This window comes from Lithohypha guttulata, assembly GCF_036872675.1.
Source record: "Lithohypha guttulata strain CCFEE 5908 chromosome Unknown scaffold_11, whole genome shotgun sequence".
NCBI classification, from domain to species: domain Eukaryota; kingdom Fungi; phylum Ascomycota; class Eurotiomycetes; order Chaetothyriales; family Trichomeriaceae; genus Lithohypha; species Lithohypha guttulata.
Window position 1 is genome coordinate 164,335 of NW_027042760.1, and position 23,377 is coordinate 187,711.

Sequence of the window (23,377 nt, forward strand, 5' to 3'; positions counted from 1 at the left end):
GAAGTTGCTGATCTCGTGGCACAAATTAACATCACAGCGAAACTCTACTGTTCCACTATCCATTAGAGACTCGACACTCATCGCTGTTGCTCACGGAAATATGGTCGGCCTGACCTCTTTAATGTTATCGAAATCGAGGATTGTTCAAGCAAGAAAGCTCTGTTGTTCTTGTAAAGACTAGCACTCTCAAAGTGCTTTCATGCACAACACATTTAACTGCTGTTTCCAGGAAAGTGCTAAAGTGCTCACTCAGTTGTTTGAGGAGACAGTATCGCAGTCTACGTCAGTCTACGTTTTCGGAACTGTTGCGCATTGTACCTGTTTGTCGCGCGAGATGTGTGGATGTCTATGAAATGTCAGTGCAATCAGTCAATATCGCGCCTATCACTCTGCATCACTTCTTGTCACTTCTCTCAAACCCTGCAGCGCGTGAATGTTTTCCTGTCGTCCAATTTTGCCAGCTTTCTTTTTCTCAGTCAACTCTACCTGTACATTTAACGACTTTGATTGAAGTCGCGACGCTGTCAAACCATGACTACAGTCAGGACCTCGTTCACGAACAAACTCGCTCGCAGCACTCTGAAGGACGATATGACGACCAAAGAACGTCCTCGGGAACTAGGCACTTCAAGGTGCTCCTTACCATTCGATATTGGAGGACCTCTGCCGAACACGTCAGGCAACGGGCACAATACAAACTCACTCATCCCCGAATCAAAGACTCTGATGATTCGCCTAGGAGATCTGCCCAATACCACGACCGAGGTACAGGTCAAGTTCTATCTTGAGACAGTTGTGGGTCTTGAGGTAGAGACGTTGACACTCTTGCCAAATCCGCACAGCTCAGTCATTGGCGTTTTCGCCGCAGCCTTTGCTGACTCTGGTGTCACCATCAGAGCCATACGGCGTTTCCAAAACCTCAGAGTCGAAGGGAAAGCCATCGGGTTCAAGGTGACTGTATGGGAGGATCTCAGGACCAGATCGAACACGCCTTTATGTCAGAATCTTGCTAGCATAGTGCCTCATGATCGCGACCAGTCTTCATGCGGAGCTGCTAAATTCAATACTACGAGCTGGACGACAGTGCTAACTCCTTTCTCGAAACTATCGCTCGTGTCTGCGAGAGATACTGAGAAGGAAGCTGTCCGGGGCACGACATGCAAGAACAAAGAAGATGTGACCAATTTGCAAGCTATAGATATGACCGTGGAAACCACGAAGACGATGTCGGATACACACGGACCCCAACACGATCCGCTACCTGCTGGATACGTGTTTGCGTTTGGACGTAACATGTCGAAACCGCGACAGCCAGTCAGAGATCTCTCTATCATGCACATGCCCAATGAGGTACTCTTCACGATTCTGAGCCATGTCGAGTTGACGTCGCAAAATATTCGAGCCTTGAAGCTAACTTGTCGCAAGTTCCGCAATTTGCTGAGGACCAACTACTTCCGTATCTTGCATACTGGACGTCATCTGAATCCTGGCATGAAGTTGTACAGGACGATGGCCAATTTCACTGATGTATGTGGTTGGGTAGGTATATTATTACACCAGCAGGAGCGAACGTACAAGACATGGAAAGATCTTTCCGAAAACGCGCCCTACAATAAGCTTAACTTGATTTCCGATATCAAGAAGGAAGCGCATCAGCAGATCTGCAAAGATATGCACGTGCTACACTTCACCGCAGTGGCGATCCTTGATTACATACGTTCGACTGCTGAGTTCTGCTTGGGCACTGTGACCAACGAAAGCCTCAAGTTTGTGCAGCGTCTCATCTCGGTCACCCTACCCGAGCCTATCATCATGCTACTACGCTGGGAGTTCTATCTGCTCTGGTTGAAGGTAACAAGAGAAGGTTTCAGTGATTCTTTGATACCTGAAGGAGCAGAATTCGAGAAGACGTACGGATTGGTTCCTGCGCCCAATCCTCGAAACCTTGCTCCAACGACCGCATCTCTTAGACGGATATTCCTACCACAGCTGCCTGCCCCAGCCACTAGACGGTTCCAAATGCTTCCTTGTGCTTTCCTTTTTGGTCCAGCGAAGGGAGCCATACATCGCCTTCTACAAAATGGCTCAGATCGTCTCAGTGGTCCGTTCTTCTGGTTTCTCCGAGACTCGTCCGCGCAGATCGCTCTGCAAACAGGTGGCAATAGACAGCTCAAGGACGGCCAGAGTATTAACTTCTACGAACTCAATCGAACAGTTTGTAGACGGTTCGGCAGGATTCGGGACAACCTAGGTTTGGAACAGCCACCTATCATCTGCCCACCAGATTGGGATGGGTAATATCGAATACAAGCTTGCCTCGACATCGTCAAAGATCAGAAAATTGTTGAAGAAGGTCGATTTTGCCGCGCTCGGTCGTCTCATCAAGGACGAAGCAATGATGTATACCAAGCGTACGGTTGGGGTGAAGAGAAACCTGGATGGGGAGGTCTGCGCACCAGTGAATAATAGATTGCCACGTGGATACTAAGGACGATGATGCCACTGAGTAAACGATATCAAGCAAACAAGCCTTGCTAGCTACCGTATGTCTCCTGCGTTGGAGTCAATCGTGCATCTTGGTCGAGAGGATTGGTTACCGACGTGATCCATGGATGGTGAGAGTGCTTGGAAACCGAAACGGACATTCACGACACTCGTGGAGAGGGTACAACGTGCAGTAACGAAGGAACAGGAAATGGCAGGCCAGAGCCCTTTATCGTAAGCAGCCTATACTGGGATCTCAACATTGGTCTTGATATAATTGCGAATGACGGTTACTGTTATGGTGAATACACGTCAACTTTGAAAAGAATCATCATTTACCTTGCCACATCGCGTAGCTTCTTCTGTCAGCGGTTGTAGCTGAACATGCCTCGTCGTGCGTTGTCGAAGTAGTGGCTTCCAAGTATTCCTGCAGGCCATGCAGCCGTTTCGAAAAGTCTTAGGTATGGTCGAGCTCGTACGTTCCCCTGTATAACTCCTGGTATCACATCATTTACAAGAACCACCTGTAACTCGCGGAAGCTGGTCCCTCATTCATAATCTCGGTCGGAATATCCAACGCCCTTACTTTCCTACCCTCCTTCCTGTCCCTTCTCTTGTTGTCCAGAATCATGTAAGCCCCCAACAACAGCGTTAGCAGACATCCCATCCCACCAAATGCAGCCGTCGTAATCAATGCCGGAAAGTACTTGGGCGCATCCTTCGGCACGAAGATATTACTGCTTACCACACCCATAAGATTTGCAACGGGTACGCCGACACTAGTCAACATGATCCTCTTATTCTCATTGGCGATGTTGTTGTTGAACCACGTGTCGAGGATGACGCTTGGTGCACTAGTGCCCCATGTCATCATGAAGCATGCGAAATATGCGACCTGAAGCTGGGACTCAACATCGACACAGGCGTAGATGATCATGCCAGTCATTGTGAATGCGAAACCTAGTGCGACGAAGGGGAATCTGAGACGTGTAAGGTCGGAGGAGAAGGCGAGAATGAGAAGCATCACAGCGCCCGTGATATTGGGTGCGATGGTGTAAAGATTGGTTTTGACTGTATTGTAACCAAGAGCCTTGACAATAACAGGAAGGAAGAGAGAGACTGATTGGAGAGGAACGCCGAGGCACATCTCAATGCCTGAGCAATCTTAGCAATGATGGGAGATGCCATTGGGAAGGCTTACCCAGGATGACCCAGCTCGTAGGCTCAAGAAAGACCCTCCCTGCCTCTCTCAAATTCAGCTTCTCACCCACTACCGAGGATGAGTCCAGTTGAATTCGCAGAAATGCTAGCTTCTTCTCTTCCCCGGTGAGGAACCTGGCGCTCTGTGCATCATATGGCAGATACCAGTGGGCGAACACTGCCAATATCATTGTTGCTCCACCTATATCATATCAGTACGCCTTTAAGCGGCAACATTCGCGAAAATCTCGACTCACCTTCTATTATGAAAAGATATCTCCAACTCGCTAGGCTCGTTCCTTCGATCTGAAACACTCCGAACGAAAGTAGCCCGGAGAAGGCATTTGCTATATTCGGGGCTGCATAAAAGATGGCAAGCCGACGAGCAAGCTCGCCTCGTCTGTAGAAGGTGGTCTGGTAGTAGATAACTAAAGGGAAGAAGGCTGACTCGGCCATACCAAGCACCCAGCGTAAACACATGAGGCCAGCAAAATTGAATGCAGCGACTGTCAGCAGGGTCATTAGACCGAAGGTCATCATCATGGCTGGTAGGACTCTACTCGGACCCCACTTCTTGCCTGCCATTGCCAGAAAAGGTGCAGTCAAAACGTATGGGATGAAGAAGATTGACAGGATCTGGAGTAGCCATCAGCTCGGTAACTTCTTGACAGAGGTCACGTTTGAACGTACGAGGTTGTACTGATTTCCACGAAGCTTCAGGGTCTTCTCTAGACCAGCTGTCTTTGCATTGCCCAGATTACCTTTGTCGAGGGCATTGCATAGGTACATGACAGCCAGGGTCGGCAGGATCCTGATGTCGAATTTTCATACGAGTCGGCTCTCCGCCTCTTTGTCAATGGCGAAGCTTGCAGATACTTTGCGCACCTCGCCTGTCGCAGGATCTTCGAGTATGAGCCCATCTTCGGCCACCTTGATGTCTGAGCGGTTTGTTGCAGGAGTGGTAAGAACTTTGACATCTTTTGAGTTCATACCATCGGAGGAGTGTGAACTTGATGAGTCGTGCATATCGCCCGATTTTGCCGTCTCTCGGGTGGAAGATAGAGCTTGCAGGGGATGAAAGGAGCAGGATGGCTTCTTCGTATACGATCAGTCGTTGATCAGTCGTCCGTGAATGCAAGACGAAGATTGATGGGCACACGCTGCCTTCCACGCGCAGCTCATTGCAGTATATACCACCATTCTCTCTTATCGTCTCCCTGTAGTTTTCAATCATAAATGGCAAGGGAATTCATGCAATATTTACACGCATGGGCAGATGCAACGTCACATGTCGTGTTATTAACATGGATATCAGCGTTTGTTGCAACGACTATCAAGAGCGTGATGCTTCATTATTGGACGTTGCGAGCGGGGACAAGCCGGGAGCGAATGAGCAGATGAGTGAGGTCGTCAACACCGATAACGGTTTTTGTGATGCAGGCAGTGCGCAAATTGGCCGGTAGAGTGAAGACGGGATGTAGCCAAAAGTGGCCGGTGAAACAGCTTGGTTTCTTTTCAGCAGAGGATGTACTCGTGGGGATCCATTGGCCAATGGTGCTGTTCCGTATCTCTGTCTCTGTTTGATGCATTGATATCGTATTCATTTTGTGCAGAGACGAAGAGACTCATGATACTGCTCTATGCGGTATGTCAAAGCTGCCCTGACTCGCGACATTGCACGTTGAACCCACACGCATATATCAAAGAGGAGACGTGCTGCGGCATTGTAGCTACGCACCCTGTTCAAGTCCTTACCAACGCATTTTGTTCAATACTGGACTTTGCCTAGAAGAGAGCTTCGGAAGAGCGAGCAGGTCCTTGGCGTCAACTCTCTGAACTAGACGAGGCCACACTCCACGGTTCGTTATCCGAGAATACTTTTCAAACTCAATGAGCACGTTGACCTGGAGTAAGGATAATGAGTCGCTGACTAGCTTCGTGCAGCATTTGGCCCACCACTTGAGACGCCTGTCCCATCACTGGAAGTGCCTGTATCAACGTGGAAGGTTCTCGAACTTTGTATGAGGATACTGCGACAGATGACGACTCTAAACATCTGAGCTTGGGACGAATCCCGACGTAACGGAGGTATAGATGATAGAACAGAGAAAGAACGAGTCCGCTACTTGTGAAACATCTTCTCGCTGAGATATCCTCGATGCTCGTCGCGAGATCAGATGAACTTCGTTCAGTAGGCAGCGCTGGACGCAAGACTGAGCTTGTGAAGTCAAAGTCTTTAAACGCCAAGCGGCTTAGCGACAGCGACCAAGCGCAACAAAGTTGCCGGTTGATAGATGCATTACCTAATACAAAGCGGAGGGTCTGGTCACGCGCGATACTGTAGATTGGCCAGCACAGACAAAGAGCAGGAGCCATGCATGGTTGACACGATCAAACTTGCAATTTCAGTAGTTTGTAAGTTTGTCCGTCTCTGCCTCTTACAAAAACGTCCTTACAACTGAACTCTCTCGCATCTCCCAGTCGATAATCAGCTGGAGCAAACCTGCAACAGTCAAGGACACACCTTGAATACCGTAAGAGTGAAACTATTCGCACAAGATGAAAGGCATAAAATACGTATTTTACCTGTACTTCTGCCATCTCGCTAGAAAAAGAGCTAGCAAGTGATACAAGTAAGGCTCGTTGGAAAATCATTTAGGGAACATATAGATCTCAAAGAGCATTCGAAGTCTCTGGTTATGCTTGAACAAACATGCATAGCAAGTGACTACTGCATCTAACGAAGCTGCGAACCACGAGCTGGATGACATCTGGAAGTAACGAGGTATCGTTGTCTCCTTTCCAGGAGACTGTGACCTGCAGGAGTGGATCTGTCAGCCCAATGTTAGCCAACGGGTGGCTTTATAAAGTTAGATTTCTTCACCCCTGGCTGCCACTGCTCCATGTCCCGCACTGGACCCTCGAGGTCGCCACCACGGCTATGCAACGGCAATATACATGACTCCGAAGCATGTCGTCTTGTGCAACGGGTCTGATTTGCTGTGCCACGACCTCACCATGCGCAGTACTCGAAGAGAAGAAGTCCAAGTGAGGTGAGGCTCAAGAAGATGAGAGACACAGAAATTAGGGCTAGAAGCAGCCAACGGTCGGATGGACTAAAGAGGATTGGCTGCTGTGCCAGGTGTAAAAGAAACTGCCTGCTCTATAACACAAAAATATGGACAAAAAGCACCTACTTATTCGTCGTTCCGGTTCATCCATACGACTGGACCTTCGTACTCCTTCCTGCCTTTCACGAAATAATAAATGGTCGAAATAATGAAGACTCCGATCAACATGACGCTGGACCAATTCATTGTACTTGCCGTAACTGGCGTCACCAAAGGCCAAGTGATGAAGAATATCAGAGGTGTAAGGAAAAGTAAAGCTGCAACATTGACGGTAAGACCCCAGCTGCCCAGTGACCATTTTCGATGCGGCAGCGGTGGACCAGTGAGTCTTCGCCAGACGATGCAGCTGATTGTAAGATAGTAGGAGAACAGTGTTGCAAGTGCGCCAAGAGATGTAATGGCATTCAAAGCGACAGAAGAACCGATGTTGATACAGGCGAGAAGTGCCGTGATCACCAAGGAGACGATGACAGCTGGCAGTGGAATATTCCAACCAGGTGACACCTGCGAAAGCCAGGACCAGCCAGGCAGACCTTGATCTCGGGCAAATGACCAGACTTGACGTGATGCGGCAGCAAGCTCAGAGATACAGCAACCCGTCAACATGATGATGACAATCGCTGTTAAGACGTTTGTGGCAGCATAGCTCTGCGTCGCGTTGAAAAAGATCTGAATAAATGGGTAGCCGGTGACTCCGGATAAGACACTCTCGATATCGCCGACTGTGAAGATGAGCGTAACACTCATGATGAAGGCAAGCGTGGCGTTGAGAGCTACTGAAGCCATGATAGCGTTGGGTAATGTGGTGGCTGCGTCCTTGATCTCCTCAGCCATATGAGCTGAACAATCATAGCCGACGAGAACAGCAATAGGTGCAAGCAAGCCAACCATTGACGAAAGTCCAGTGGTGGCCCAACCTCCGTTGTTGGTGAATGTGAGGATGACCTCACGAGGCTCGCCGCGAGGTCCCATAACCCAGAGAGTGATGATGATAGCGAAGAAGCCAGTGATGTGAAGAATCAGAATCAGACCTTCAGTAAGTGGTAGTCGCGACGCCAGCACTGTGTTAAAGGCGATCGAAAATACAGCCACGGCAATGGCCAGCAGAGTACCGTGCCAATTTTGCCAGACGTAGGTGGGCACGTTCAAAGCAATCAGACCCTGGATGATAGTGCCGACCAAAAAGGCCACAGAAGCAAGGTATACCTGCCAGCCTAGACCGGTGAGCCAGCCGGCGTAATAGCTGAGCAGCTTCTGGTGACGACGAGGTGCTAGTTCCGATACCCCTAACAGAGATTAGCGCAAGCAATATGGTGAAGGCGGGTACTCATACAGTGGTACTGGCCTCCAGCTGTTGGAGACATTGAAGCCATCTCAGCTATGCTTGCATAGACGAGTGACTGGCCAAGTGCACAGATGATAGAACCCCAGAATAACAAGCCTGTTCCACCGTTGACCAGAATGAAACCAAAATACCTGGCTCAGTTAGTCGATTGCCCCAACTGGACACGAACAAGACTCACGAAAGAACACCTTCCCAACTGGCTATGCAAGTGGACGCAAAGCCAAGCATAGTCACGAAGCCGAAGTTTCGCTGTGAAAGGATTAGTAAACTGCTGTGCCATGCACGAAAGATAACATACGCGCAACACCTGCTTCTTGCCCAAAACACTCATGTCTCGAGCGTCGGCATTCGTACCTCTGTACTTCTCTGGCACATTGCTAACCTCATTGTCGAACACCTTCGAGGTATCTGGGGAGCTATGGCCATCAACTTCCTTGAGCTCAACGCCCGCAGGCTCTTTGTGAAGATAAGCGGCCATGGCGACAACGATGTCTACTGCCTTAACGAATGTTAGTGGTAGAAACACAAGTACCAGAAGGAGTGTGATGAAGAGAATATGAAGGTCTTACTCGGAGGAAAATTGGCGATAGCTGGAAGCCACCACGTTGCACGACGTGGAACCCCTTAGGCTTTGCCTGGGTACTCTGGATCGTGGCTACGAGTGCACAGGCCGAAGGTGGATATCATGCGATCGAATGCTTGACTCGGGCGAGTCGCCAATTGAAAGCTCATTCTTGCAGTGGCGTTGGCTGATCCATGGCATCAAAATCCTCCACTGAACCTAGAGCTTTTTAGCACTTGTTGGCACGCTAGCCAGGATTGACCTTTCTTCTTGCTGGCTCTTGGACCGATGATCAGTCAAGAACTTCCCTGATCGTGGTCGGAGATTGCGCTTCTTCAGCATGAACCTCGGGCAATAAACTTTGAGTTCGCTCGAAGCCGGCTGCGGGGCATTTTGCTCGCGAATATACTTTGCCTTAACGTGATAGTGTTTTCTTGGACCCTCCCGAATTTGTGGGTGCTCACGCAGGGGACATCATGGCCTCCTGTTCCTGGCTTCGAACGTGAAGCCTCTCAATCTCTGCGCAACGGTAGTGGTATGCACACGGAAACGCACTAGGAGAGGATCTACACAGGGCGATTACAGCGAGTCTGTAAAAAGGGTTTCATTCTATAAGCACATCGGGCCCCTGCTGTCTAAGAACGAGCGATCGACCTCTTGTCTCCGCACATTCGTTTCATTTCATTCCTTACTCGCGCTAACACTTCGACACCTATGCTCGAACCTTGAGAACAAATATTCTCAAGATGAGCACTGCGTCGAACGAAACCTATGGCCCTATTGTGCCCGAAGGGCAACATGCACCGTTCGCCGTGGTCACCCCAGACCAGCACGCAGCATGGATCATAATAGCAACAGCCGTTGGCATGTCTTGCAGTCTTTTCTTCGGTCTCATCAGATTCGGTGTTAGGAAATGGATTGCACCAAAATTCGGACTGGACGATTATACTCTGGGAGGATCGAGTGCTCTGATGGTAATACAGTCGGCAATATTACTCGGTGCATGCTCGAATGGGCTAGGAAATTCGATCGACCTGATAACAGAGGAAGCCCAAGCAAAAGTGCAGTCGTTGTACTATGCAAGCAACCTCTTCTTCATCCTAGCGCTGGGATTGTCCAAAGTGTCGGTGGTCTTCTTCCTTCGAAGAATCTCGAGAGCAAAACATCACAAGTTGGCATATGATGTCGTTATTGGACTACATGTTCTATGGACTGTTGGGTCCTTCTTGGCTCTGGCGCTGCAATGCGATTTGAGTTCACCTTGGACTGTAATCGGACGTGACTGTGGCACTGGTGTGGTAAGTGTGACGTGTTTCCATTGTCGTCCGACATATATACTAATGCAATTCCCTTAGCTCCGCAGATGGCAGGTTATATGTGCCCTGGACATAATCTCAGAGCTTTTAATTGTATCCATGGCAGTATATCTCGTCTGGGGTCTACAAACGTCGTTAGAGCAAAAGGTCGTTGTTGTTGGTGTGTTCGGCTTCCGCCTGATGTAAGTGTTGAGAATATATTGAGAGAAGTTTTTGTTAACAGCTACCAGCGGTATTATTGCAATAGCTTTCCGACTACGTTCATTCGACGCAGCCGGATTCTCTACAAACCCATTCCTGCTCGAAGCTGATTTCATTTGTTGGACACAATCCGAGCTCAATTGGTCGATCATTTCTGCTACCATACCCAGTTTTCAGAACTTCCTGAAGAATCTAAACACCCATTTCGGTGGCCTGGCACCAGGAGAGAGCGACTATGGATACGGCAGCCACTCGCGCAGCCGTGTCGGCAACAACACCGTCAATGCGTCTTTCCAGATGTCCCAGCTGCAATCTACAGATGACACGGCGAGAGAAAAGGAAGACCAAGAAAGCGCTGTTCCACCACGTCTGCGACCTAAATCCTCAAGGGATATTGGAAGTCTGGTGAGGAAAAATAGCGTTAACGACGCAGAAACAAGAAGTATCGGAAGTAACGAGAGTCGGCGCATGATGATAAAGAAGGAAGTAAATTGGCAGACGACCGTCATGCCTAGTGCTCGTTGAACAAACATACGAACTGACGAGGGTATGGTGGCCTACGAACGCTTCTCTTTCTCTTTGGTACGGAAGCCGGTTCATGTTGTATTTGTCTACACTTATTGGAGTCCATCCGTCCGGGACACTGCACTGAAAGAACGACCAAATCTGTATTATCAACACCTTTACTTCCTCCAAAGATAATGGCTTTTGCCAAGGTCCTTATCTAGCTCTATGTTATCAGCCATGTGTCTTCCAAATCTCGTGGTGATACCTGTCGTCACGAACTGCAACTTCTGACCATTGGGCGAAGCTGTCCAGACGACACTCCTTACTCAACTTACCATGAAGTTCGGATACCTGCAGAAAACTTCAAGGCGAGAGTCCGAACTATTACCACTGCCAAGCACAATCGCGGCAATACTTGTTAACCTGAAGAACAAGCAAATATCCCAAGTCTTTAGCAGCAACCGTGATGAGCAGCACGGCTCCTCTCAACACCTTGGCTATACCACTGGATCAGTGCAGCTTTCGGCACCATGACGAAAATCATGCTGCAAGCACGCATCGATGAAATGAACATTCCGAAAGAGCCGCAAAATCTCCCGCGAGGGAAACCGTAACTGGTATGACGGATCCGCAAGCCCCTGAAGCGAACCACATCGCGCATCGGGCCTTTCACAGAAGACCTGCAAATAAGGCGAGGATTTGCGAAGTCACAAAACCGACTACCAGATATTGATCCAAGTTTTGGGAGCAAGTTTTGATAAGAAGTCGCGGCAATGTCATCTCCGACGCTCAAGTGGTTACCACAAACAAGTGGCAGTATTAAGTTCGTGCTAAGGCAAATTCACCTTTTTTACGTGACGAGGCCATTGTTAAACTAATTGCAACCGAATATGCTAAACGCGCATCATGTCGGTCGCGATCTTGAGATTGATTCGAAAGCGTTCGTCACATAATAGTAGCCAAGGGAACGTCTCGTCTCCCGGTCGCGCATGAACTGAACATCACGCACTGCAGATCTTGTACGACATTATCCCGTCTATGGAGCGCCATTTCGTATCGAGTAGCCAAAGCACGCTTAGTGCAAAGGGTCAACCCAAGTGCGACAGAAGTGGTGCAAGCTCCGTCACCTAAGCCGCGCTAATGCTCTGAAGAATCGCGGTGGGAACCACCATCTGGAGTCCTCTCGAGGCTCTTGCAGTAGTGGGCGCGGACCTGGCGTATGGGGTCTTCCTAGAAGTCGAAAGTTCGAAAGCCATGCCAACTCTTTCGAGGACGACCTTAGCACGCTTTGTAGGTACTCGGTTTGCTCGTGCTCTGCATTCACTGAGTGACTCGAGTACCTCTCCACCGTGGTTCTTATCAGTAGAGTATCTACGGTCACCTGACTGCCAGAACAAAGAGCAAGAGACTCCTGTGGCTCCTTCGACCATAGACAATTCATCACTGGGCTCACATTGCATGCCTTTTAGCCTCAAGCGAAGCCCACGTTGTTGATGATCGTCCACATCCAGAAAGGTGCAGCTACACAAGGTTCGATCCAAAGAACAAAACTCGGCAGGCACGGCTTGCTGAATGGCATGTCTCTTACTCTACAATACAACTACGTGCCGTCTCTCGTCAACAATTCAGCACGATGAGCCGCACTCTGCATGTTGCAGCACTCGGCCGCGCATCGGTCCCGCAGCACACTCATACAAGTACTCATAGCAAACGAATCAGCTTCTGTTGAGAATGCATACCTAGAAATAGACTTTCTACCATATCAGCCAGTGCAACCTCGATTACGATTAGCGCATAGAATTAAGCACCAAGTCGTGTTTTTTAGCCGAAAAGTTTAGGGTCTCCTTTCAGTTGCCATGCTTGAGTCTCCATGCCTGGTGCACATCAGGCCTTCACTGCGACGTATTTGGCAATGTCTAGCCAGACAATCTGAAACACGCGATTCTATGACAATTAATACCGAGTAAGCTCTACTGGATCAGCAGTGGATAGGGACACGGCGCATGTCTTTCGCGTGAGGCATCAGATCTCAACTGAAGATGATCGAATTGCGTTAATACCGTGACCTACCGTGACAAAAACACGCTGCCTTTACGGAGTGCATATCATCTGATTAGAGCCACAGTCCCATCCATAAAAAACTCACCACCGACTGTTCATCAATGACAGCTGTCTCACGTAGTTTTACAATCACAGTAGTATACTTCGTAAATATCGACGCTCAGACATGATAAGAAAAACTGCTAGCGATTACCACTCTGCAGTATCAGCTGGCAGAAGAAATGGTTTGAGCATGACACCTACTACCTTGATTTGAGACAATAACAAAGAGGTGGAAGAAGAAATTTAAAGACTGGCATGAGGCATAAGCCTGAGCTCACAGATCAATTGCGGTGTAGACAGTGCATCAAGCAGATCTACTTGGTTCTTGCAGTCCTTCGGTTTACTGTGTACGGGTATGATCAAGACACCATCGTCAAGATTTCGATAACCTTTGAAAAGCCTAGCTCTATTTGAGGCCGCCCTCTTTCCCAGACATCGTTGCTGGCTCCCCAGCTCCTCTAGACGACTCTGGACTACCCACCTCAATGGCTGTAATGCCATAACCAGCTTCTTCATGAATACTCGACCTCGCCTCTTGCTTCTTTTCCTGTTCGATGCTATTTTGATCTGCTGACTCAGCATCCTTCACCGTGTTCGTCGTCTGTTTCCTCCAACCACCACTCCAGCCAAACCATCCTTTCTCATACGGACCTTTCGCCAGAATGACAACGAAACTAAATGCCATCACGCCAATGCTTAAACCGCCACTAGCTAGCCAACCACCGTGTCTTGCATAGACCTCATTGCCGGCCTTTGTTCCCATCAACATGCCCAGGTAGAGACAGGTCGTGAATGCAGTGTTGACACGATTCCTCGCTTGGGGCTCGCAGTCGTGAATCTCCATACGACTGCTGACTTGCAGGATCATCAAGCCAGCGTCAAGCAGTAGTGCTTGAATAGCTGGTCCAGCGACGTGATGCGTACCGACAAATGTGCCAATGACAATGCCGGCGAGCGAGACTACCTTCCCAATAGCTGCGGAAATCAAAGGCACACCGACAGGTTGTATGATGTACTTGCCATAGACAGGACCCAGGACCATAGTGACTGCGCCAATCAGACCAAATAAGCCGATGGCAATAGTTGAATAATGGTAAGGAGATTCGGAAAGCAGGAACGTCAAAGTTGTCCAATACGAAGCAACTGTGAAAAAGGTAAGCAGACTGAGTATGCCGGCTTGCACGAGCACTGGGTGATGTGGGAAGAGCATCACGATCGACCACAGCAGTTTCGGATATCGCTTGACAAGGTCTCTCGCGGAGATAAGGTTCGTGGCAGGGTAGTCAGGCATCAGCAGCCACAAAAACGCGTACATGGTACATTGGAGAGCCAAGGACAGCCAATAGATGTTCCTCCAGGAGGTGTAGTTCGCCACGATTCCTGCCAGAATACGAGCTAGCAGGATACCGAATGTTGGACCAGCTGCGACGATGCTGATGTTGAAGGCGCGCTTCTCTGGTGGTGAAAGTTCGGCGACGAGGACCAGGAAAATCTGAATAACACCAGTGGTGACAGCCGAGAAGAACGTAAGTACTTGGAAGATCGTCAGATTGTTGGTGATGCATAATCCCAGCCTATTTTCATTAGCCACCAAGCTTTTTCTTCACAGGATTTGAATACATACCAGAACACAATTGTGAAGGACAACAATGCCAGCACGAAACGTCGTCGGGGAAAGAAGTCGGCTAGTGGCAAGACGAGAAGCAATCCGGCAGCATCGCCAGCTTGAGCCAGCGTCGGGATGTTGGCAACTCCAGTCTGATCTGTACTGAAATCCCTTGCCATCACAGCCAGGATAGGATGGCTATAGTACAGGTTGGCAGAGAAGAAGCCACCAGCGAAAGCATAGAGTATATTATGACCCAGTGTAAATTTAGGTGGGTTGTCGGACCATCGACACCATGGTGGTGTCAATAAAGTGGTGAGTTTCATCGTGGCAGTAGCCCAGCCGATACGAGTCGAGCTCAGGCTTATAAAAAGCTCGAGAAATCATAGTCGGTCTCGCCATCTTATATTCTTTGCAATGTCTGTAGAGCTTCGTCGATCTGCAAATATAGAAAGTGCAATGAGAACAAAATTCATGCCTGAACCTCGGCAGAACTCCGGAAACTGCTTCTAACCACTCATCTTGAGCTGAAGCGGCACAATTGTCGCAGAATCACGACAGAATACTGACGTTCTAACACTTTTCGGCCGAAATGATATCAGAGGTCGGCTCGAAACAGCTTCAGCCTCAGAAACAGTCAACTGAGAATTCTTACCACAAACCAAAGGACGGCTCACCCATTACAAACGTGTATTCACCATAAGTATTGATGGCGCGGGAAGTGATGACAGTAAGTGAATACTACAAATACCATGTATTTAGTATACAGCAAACACGCTGGACCTAAAGTAAAGTGAGTGTCGACCGTTGTGTTTAACCACCAGCGACATGAACTCTTCTTAGAACATCTGCTAGGCTGCCAGCACTGGTAAACGCCCATAAATGATCTAAGCATTTTCCGAAATAAAAACACGCGCGATCTTCGTCACCATATACACGAAATGGTTCGGCTTCAAACCGACCAGCACCAGGAACCCGGCCAAGCACCATTAGAATGATTGGGGCTGACGACAAACCAGCCTAGTTGTGCCAGATGTCAAAGAATTTTTTTGGACCTTCACAGTGACAGGCCCAAGTGAAGATTCTAACACACGTCTAAAGCGCTCCAACAATCTTTCCCGAAGATGGCGTTCGTTGTCTCGTGAAAGTGAATCAATTTCGTTGTCATTGACCATGACTCCAAGCATTCGTGTCTCAAGATCAACGGTCCTAGCAAAACAGGCCTCCTCAAAAAGCGCCGTGGCAGAGTTGCAATCCGTTGAGAGGCAGCTCTGCTTGAGTTTGTCGTACTCGATGGAGTCGAGACTTACACGGCTGTAATCCACCTGTAGGCGTTCTGTGTCTGATACAGCTAGGTCGACTATGGTCGGTGTACTAGGCGTGTACAATGTGTTTCGCATTGTGATAGCGCTTTGATGAAATTTTGGGTAACTTTCGGACACTTGAGACTGTAGCGATTGTGAGCCTTGCTGGCCTGTTGACTGGACGAAGTTGTATTTGGGCTCTCGCAAGCTAATACTTTCTCGATCTACAGCCTCAATGCTAGGATTGCCATCCTCAAGGATACAGCTGCCATTTGTGTAAGTGTCAAGTCGCGCGGCAGGCTCCTGATGGGAATCTACTTGAAATGGATGATTGAGATGTATACTGCTCGTACGTCGTCGTTTTCGAGGACGGTTTATGTTAGTGAAAATCGGAGATTCACGAGTTGCTAGAGGAGTAGAGCTGCGAAACTTTAATTCTCTGGCACTACCGCTGCCGACAGCGAGGTCTCGATTAGGATCGGCGTTCTCCTTCTGTTGAGTTGCTATGATTGCATGTAGGGAATTGCGTGAATGCAAAGAGTGACAATCTTTTTTGGCAATGTTGTGCACTTGCGATCGTTTTCATCGTTCGATTCCGACACTTGCGTTTCCTCAACTTCAGTCGTTGCCCTAGAAGCAGCATTTATTGGGGTTGTTGGTGGTCGTGATACTCGCATAACATCTGGCATTAAAGACGCGGCAACGAGTGTGCGTCGGGTCGTCGGTTGTTAGATACTCCAAGAGGAAGCAACTGCGCCAGCCTCGCCGTTGTAATTGTGTATGTTTGCGGAAGGATGACGAGCCTTGATGATTGCATAGCATCTCGAGGGGCGTGTAAGGATGTCAGGTGGAAGAGATGCAACGACGACCTGCCGATTGCCTGAGACTCGAATCGTGTTGCTTGGAGCTCTGTGTAGGGACTAGAGTTTACACAAAAGTGTGTCGGTCGACCAGAATAGAGATTCATGCTCAATGACATGTGGAAATCAGCCCACTTAGGTGATGTGAAGTCGTCAATACCACCTGCAGCGTAATGCTCGTTGATGTCGCTCTCAAACTCGGGCGAGAACGCTGTCAATGGTCCACCATCCAGAAGAAACCTGTCGTGTAGGCAGAACTTTTTTAGTGATGTGGTGGTAGCCAACTAATTACCTTCAGTATGGCTTGGGTCCCCTCTTGTTTTCGTTCTTGACATAATTTCTGAACTATGGCGGACTTTTGTGTAGCGTCTCGATCCTGAGCGAAGCGGACCAAGAAGGACAGAATTGGAATGGAAAGAGCAGGCTGCTCAATTGCACTGCTTCACACGTCGAGACGCGTCGGAGGTGGAAGCTGATCTGAATGTCGAATCGCACAAAAGCAGCCACGAAAGTGAGACCTTGGCGAGTAAAGTATTCTGGTAAATACCATGCATCATCGTGCAACCTCGCTCGCACCTGCTCTAGTCCCTTCGTTCACCGTCAAAGCAACAGTGCTACTCGCGTTTCATCTCATGCAGTTCACCTTGCAATGGAGTCCACTTGGATACTGCCGATGCCTGTGCTTCTGCCACGATTAATATTTATTGTTCGCCTACAGTAGAGATCACTTCAGCTCTTCTGTCGAAAAGCAGGTGTAAACATTCCTGCTTGACCCAATTCTGGCTTTTGGTCGAAAAATACTTGCAACAGAACGAGTAAACGTGAACACTTCTTCAATGCTTCGTCAATACTTCACATGCGCCTAATCGTCTCCTCGGCAGTAATCTTCGACAATTCACCTTTTTCTAAAGACTCCCACCACTGATACAGCATGCTCTCGCATATCAGCTTGAACCAAGGAGTATACTTCAAGTTCTTGTCCTTTCCAGTTCCTGTCTCAGCATCCTTGAACATCTGCTTCAACTCATCTCTGCTGACCCACCTCACATCCTTGACCTCGTTCTTATTGACATTTAGCTCCGGGTCTGCCTCCACAAACAGAATGTAGTCAATCTCGTGCTCACCCCACTTTCCGTCCGAAGGTGCCAGATAGTGTATTCTGGTTAGATACTCGAAGCCTTCGATCGGAACGTATTTGGGCGGTATACCAAGTTCATGGTCGAGTTTCCTTATCGCGGCTCTTTTGGCACCTTCGACATTGCTGATCAGGTCTCCCAGGCCAGTCTCGCTAGGGTGTGCTAGAGGATGTGAACAGCATGTGTTCGTCCACATATCCGGGAATGTGATTTTCTCAGTGGCGCGTTGCTGCAAAAGTAGCTTCTTGCTTTCTGGGTGGAAGAGGAAGGTGCTAAAGGCTCGGTGTAGGAGACCCTTGTTGATGTTGGTCATAAGATGGCAGTCTTTCTTCGAGGCTGTGCCGATGGCGTTGTCGTTGTAGTCTAGCACTATACAGACCTCGTCCATGAGCCTGATTTGTTCTGTATCATAGCCCGAGAGGTCGGCATCCTGTGCATCGATGGTAGTGCTGTTGGTTGTGTTAGGAGGAAGGTCGGCGCCGATCAGACGAGTGTGAACCTCTGGGAAAAGAGTTGTGACATTTTCAGCGGTAATGGTCTGCGTGCTGGACATCTTGAGTCTCTGGACGCTTCAAAGGAAGGACTATAGGTCGGGTGAAGCTGAGAAGTTATAGCAATGCAAGGCAGTTACGATCGATTGTGCGACGCTCCTGTACCTGAACTGGTGGGAAGACAATTTTCGAGGTGGATCCGGCCCGGAGCTGCAGATCTGTAACGTTTTTACATTCGGCGATATTGCCGTGGTAAAGTGTGATGAAGTCACACGAAGCGGCGATACTTCGTGTTTCTCGTTACAGGCACAAAGAGTGGCCAGCTGGACGACAATCATGCTGGCCAAACTGTAAGCCACTACTGCTGATATTGCAGGTCGATGGTTCTTGGAAAGCACAATAGAAACAAGTCAACGGCCTCATCACGATGGACGACACTGTAATTCGTCTGGAGAAATGGTTTGATTTAGCAGGTGTCAGGAATTGCCTATCAGTCCTCTACCCGCTGCCTCACCCAGGAACTTCAAAAGCTCGTTCTGTGGTGAAAATGTAACAGCATTCCTACCACCACCTACATGATTTATAGTTGGTACCACGACATCCCCACCGTGTGAACGACTGATTCCAGCCAGTGATTTGCCGTGTATCTGTGTCTTTTGAGCGTCAGCAGCAATGAGAACACCACAAGCAGCTATGATAGCACAGGACACCACTCCAAACACGATTTGCGTCTTCATGCCACTCTGCACCAAGGCAGCTCTGCGTGCATACTTGGCCACAGTTTTGATGTAGTTTGCGAAACCAGCACCTAAGCAGGCTACCGCCAGCAACCAGAAAACGAATCCAAGAGGGCGTGATATCCGTACTTCGATACTGGAAGGGGTGTGTTTTAGGTGGAAATTGATAAATACTGCGACAGAGACAACGGCAAGGTAGACTGCGAGCCTTAGATATGATAAGAATGTTCGTTCGTTTGCTGCATGGTCTCGAGCGTCGGATGTGTCATTAGGAAATAATAGTGGTGCGTATAAGGGTCGTGTAAAGAATAGCTTCAGTGCGTTGTGCGGCACATCAGATCTAGCAACGTTTCAATTTCATGAACGACCTCAAATACTGTTCTGATGCTTACGCATGGATGGTTATGGCTTTATTGAAGGGATTGTAGAAGAAATGGTAGCCTTCCTCATTGTTGACCTGCACCTCCTCACGAGAAGGACCTGCCATGATTGTCTCTGACACTGCGACACGAAACCAGCGATTGGACGTCCTGTTACACAAGCCCACAACAGAGATGCTCTGGCAGTGCGACTCAAACCCTCAATGACAGAGAGGCAGGTTCAGGACAATGCAGGTTAATCTGGGACTGTGGCTACATGTAAGACCAAGAAACAATAATATTAATTTGTCTATTCATTAGTATTGAAGACTGACCGGCAATGGTGAGCAAGTAAAAAGATGCACTTTATTTCTTAGGGGCAGGTGTTCCGAGACTCACTGTCTCGGCTGTGGCTTCTGTTTTGAGCTTTGATAGAGCTCAAAAACCTTGGAGATGAGCGATTCCTCAAGCGCAGCGCAGGTGTGTAGTAAAAGTCAACTTCCGCTTGTGATGGCTGTATATCTCTAGCCAGATCTGCACGGCTGTCCAGCTGTAACGATTCATATCTGAAAGGTGAGCCTGTAGCTTCACTTTTAATCCTCCATCTTATCTGCTAGCCATACTCCCAATCGTGTCGACGCATTAGCGAAATCAGTTGCGTAAGGACTGTTATGTCGCTCTGTCATACTTCTGCCTTTGGTTTCCATTGTCTCGTTGAAGTTGAGAATCTTGTACTGTGACCATGCCTACCCCTCCTCGAGCTATTGAAGCGTCCGGCCGCAATATCCGCCAAACATTCGCTCGATCCCTCCCAAATGCAAGCTCTCTTGCTGAAGAGTCGCTGGCTCGAGATTTGCAAGAAGCCTCTGACGATGAGGGCCTCGAGACTGAGACCGACGAGGACTCTGACACTGAGACATTACGGCCATCTGCAACTGCTCCCAGCCATGGCTTCGCAGTATCTTATCGCCGTCCGAGTTTCACAGGCGCAGGCAATAGGTCCATTTTCTACTCTCGCGGCAATCCAGACAAGCTCACAAAGGAAGAAAGACAAAGAGCCTTGGAAGAGGAAACAAGTCTCTTGCGAGACAACAGATTGATTCCACCGAAACATCCCGAGCGCGATACACGAAGCAAATTCTTGGGTATACCACGGAGAACAAGCGCACCTACCGAGACCTCCGCACTCTTACCAGGAGGGGCCACAGATCCGTCGCGACCTTATGGTGGTGCTGCAGATGATCCGGCTAAGATATCGAAAACGTGGAATGAAGCAATTGAAGCTGGACGGATACAAACGACATGGCAACGCGAGGCAAAAGTCCTGGCACGCTATGCATTGCCTCTTATGGTCACGTTCATTCTGCAGTATAGCTTGACTGTAGCCAGCATTTTCACTGTTGGTCATATTGGGACTGCTGAACTCGGTGCGGTCAGTCTGGCATCAATGACTGCCAATATTACTGGTTATGCTATATATCAAGGCCTAGCAACGAGTCTCGACACTCTTTGCGCTCAAGCTTATGGATCTGGGCGTAAAAAGCTTGTCGGCCTCCAAATGCAAAGGATGACCTATTTCTTGTGGTTACTCACAATCCCTATTGGCATTATCTGGTTGCTCGCTGACAGGATTCTTCAGCTTATTGTGCCTGAGAAGGAGGTGGCACACCTCGCAGGTTTGTATTTGAAGATTGTTCTCGCGGGTGCACCAGGCTATGCTACTTTCGAGGCTGGGAAACGTTATGTTCAAGCCCAAGGTCTCTTTAGTGCCTCGCTCTACGTCCTCTTGTTTTGTGCTCCGTTCAATGCCTTTATGAACTGGCTTTTCGTCTGGCACCTGAATCTGGGCTTTGCAGGCGCACCTCTAGCCGTGGCCATCACCGACAACCTGTTGCCAATAGGCCTCTTCCTCTATGTCCGTTTCTTTAGCAAATCTGGCATGTCTTGCTGGAACGGCTTTACCCGCAAGGCCTTCTCGAACTGGGGACCCATGATCAAGCTCGCCTTGCCAGGTGTGGTAATGGTCGAAGCTGAGATGATCGCCTTCGAGGTATTGACCTTCGCCGCATCACTTTTTGGAACCACAACTCTTGCCGCACAATCAGTTCTTGCAACTCTCACGAGCATAACTTACCAGATCCCCTTCCCACTCTCCATCGCTGGCTCAACACGCGTTGCTAATCTGATTGGTGCCACTCTACCAGAAGCCGCACGAGTGAGCACAAGAGTCACGTTCGTCGCCGCGACAGTGGTCGGTATTCTCAACGTCACACTTCTCTCCGTTCTGCGAGACAAGATACCATGGCTTTTCACGTCCGACTCCGACGTCATCGATATTGTCTCCAAGATTCTTCCTCTCTGCGCCGCCTTCCAACTCTTCGACGCTCTCGCAGCGTCTTGCAATGGTATTCTTCGTGGGCTCGGACGGCAAGAATTTGGTGGATATGTGCAACTATTTTGCTACTATGTCATCGCCATGCCTGTCAGTTTCGGTACTGCCTTTGGACTGAAATGGGGTATCTGGGGATTGTGGTCAGGTGTTGCTATCGCGCTTGGCATAGTGGCTGCGATTGAGTTTACATACTTGTATGGATTTTTGGACTGGAATAGGAGTGTGGAAGAAGCGAAGCTGCGGAATTTGCAGGATTGATTGTGGATCTTGAAAGAGCTGAAGGCTTGTCTGATGAGATTGGTTGTCGAAAGACAACTCGTAACCATGAATAGAATTGTTGTTCAAGCAAAGCCTACTCAGCCTCACTTATATCCGGCCACGCCCACGCGATTGTATTGCAGCACAGGCTACAGCTTGCTTCGCACCCAAGTTCCTCACTTCCACCTGTCTCTTTCGTCGACACAACCTCTACGCTTTTCAGCATTTCATCGCCCACACAACCCCGACCCAATACATGCCAGCCAAGTCGCTGCTTATTACAGCTACTTGTTTCTTATCCCAAAGGACTCTCTGATCCCGCGAATAGCACATGCCTGATATATCTTCGGTCCAAAGCTCAGAGAAGCCTGTATCTAGATCTCCCATTTCCTTGTCCTCTGGCCTGTGAAGATATCAAGGTATTCGAGAAGGAATCGGAGAAGGATCGAAGCACACGATCGTTCGACTGATTCCCGTGCCAATGAAATGGACTCGGGCTATTGGACCGAAGCTCTAAAGGCAAGTAGAAGGGAGCAGATGCTCATGCTCGAGCATTCGTGCGGATGCTACTGTGGAAGCACACCCTTGAATTGTGACGGAGACTGCAGAGATGGACATGGGGTGTGGTATTTCAACTCTCAGCTTGCTCTGTCAGGTATTAGCTATATCGCAGCTCGACATTCATGCTCATTCACCATATACCAGGTCAGTAATCCTCACCCCTGCAATCCTTCTCTTCCATAGGCAGCAGATACAGAGCTATCGATTCTTGTCAACCTCGTGTCGTTGCAGAACGCCGCAATTATCCTGCAGACTGATTCCTCCGTGCAACCACTCTTCGGACTGGCTGTTCGCATCGTTGAGCTCGACTCAAATCTTAGATCGGATTCTGTGAGTACTCAGCTTTCCTAGAATATCGATCCAGGATCCTTGGTGAATAGATCGATCACCGTTGAAGTCTCTGGACCTTTGTCAGCATTCCATTCGCCGGCTCCCAAGATGAAACTAAGGGATTCGGAAGCGTGCATTGTTCGGTAGCTTACTGTTCAGCGCCAGTACTTCGGTGTTCAATGCCTTTAGCTGCTGTAAGTGGAATGACAGTTTCCTATGCCTTCTACTTCAAGATATCGAATGAACTGCAGTTTCCTGGTTCTCGTCTGCGAGGGAGTAAGAAAGGTGGCTGGGCAGATCCCTCAGAGCAGGAGCAATGGTGGCAAAGGAGGAGGGTGGTCCTTGACAGAGCGATAGTGCTGCAGATGTGTTGGCATCGAGGAGGGTCAAGCTTGGTTGAGGTACAGCTTAGCCAAACTGCGCTGTGAGTGTATGGTTGTTCCGGCTGAAATAGATAGAAGGAACAGCGTAGATCGAGTCTAGCTGTCCAGACC

The 23,377-nt window shown here is 48.9% G+C and overlaps 7 protein-coding genes across 7 annotated transcripts; 3 read left to right on the forward strand and 4 right to left on the reverse strand.

The window, feature by feature from the left end:
* Positions 1–531: 531 nt before the first annotated feature.
* LTR64_008660 (uncharacterized protein) lies at positions 532–2,298 on the forward strand (the record flags this gene model as incomplete). Its single annotated transcript, XM_064902971.1, has 1 exon — positions 532–2,298. The coding sequence occupies one exon, from the start codon at positions 532–534 to the stop codon at positions 2,296–2,298; it is 1,767 nt and encodes a 588-aa protein (XP_064750623.1).
* A 697-nt stretch (positions 2,299–2,995) lies between these two features.
* LTR64_008661 (uncharacterized protein) lies at positions 2,996–4,674 on the reverse strand (the record flags this gene model as incomplete). The annotated part of the gene is made up of 4 exons (XM_064902972.1): positions 2,996–3,639; positions 3,686–3,886; positions 3,942–4,320; positions 4,516–4,674. 4 exons carry the CDS (start codon positions 4,672–4,674, stop codon positions 2,996–2,998), a joined length of 1,383 nt encoding a protein of 460 aa, XP_064750624.1.
* A 2,207-nt stretch (positions 4,675–6,881) lies between these two features.
* LTR64_008662 (uncharacterized protein) lies at positions 6,882–8,638 on the reverse strand (the record flags this gene model as incomplete). The annotated part of the gene is made up of 2 exons (XM_064902973.1): positions 6,882–8,069; positions 8,459–8,638. 2 exons carry the CDS (start codon positions 8,636–8,638, stop codon positions 6,882–6,884), a joined length of 1,368 nt encoding a protein of 455 aa, XP_064750625.1.
* An 830-nt stretch (positions 8,639–9,468) lies between these two features.
* LTR64_008663 (uncharacterized protein) lies at positions 9,469–10,764 on the forward strand (the record flags this gene model as incomplete). Its single annotated transcript, XM_064902974.1, has 3 exons — positions 9,469–10,020; positions 10,078–10,220; positions 10,269–10,764. The coding sequence occupies 3 exons, from the start codon at positions 9,469–9,471 to the stop codon at positions 10,762–10,764; spliced, it is 1,191 nt and encodes a 396-aa protein (XP_064750626.1).
* Positions 10,765–13,255: 2,491 nt separating this feature from the next.
* Positions 13,256–14,781, reverse strand: LTR64_008664 (uncharacterized protein; the record flags this gene model as incomplete). Its single annotated transcript, XM_064902975.1, has 2 exons — positions 13,256–14,423; positions 14,474–14,781. 2 exons carry the CDS (start codon positions 14,779–14,781, stop codon positions 13,256–13,258), a joined length of 1,476 nt encoding a protein of 491 aa, XP_064750627.1.
* A 2,690-nt stretch (positions 14,782–17,471) lies between these two features.
* Positions 17,472–18,308, reverse strand: IDI1 (isopentenyl-diphosphate delta-isomerase idi1; the record flags this gene model as incomplete). Its single annotated transcript, XM_064902976.1, has 1 exon — positions 17,472–18,308. One exon carries the CDS (start codon positions 18,306–18,308, stop codon positions 17,472–17,474), a length of 837 nt encoding a protein of 278 aa, XP_064750628.1.
* Positions 18,309–20,084: 1,776 nt separating this feature from the next.
* LTR64_008666 (uncharacterized protein) lies at positions 20,085–21,992 on the forward strand (the record flags this gene model as incomplete). The annotated part of the gene is made up of 1 exon (XM_064902977.1): positions 20,085–21,992. One exon carries the CDS (start codon positions 20,085–20,087, stop codon positions 21,990–21,992), a length of 1,908 nt encoding a protein of 635 aa, XP_064750629.1.
* Between the last annotated feature and the right edge of the window lie 1,385 nt (positions 21,993–23,377).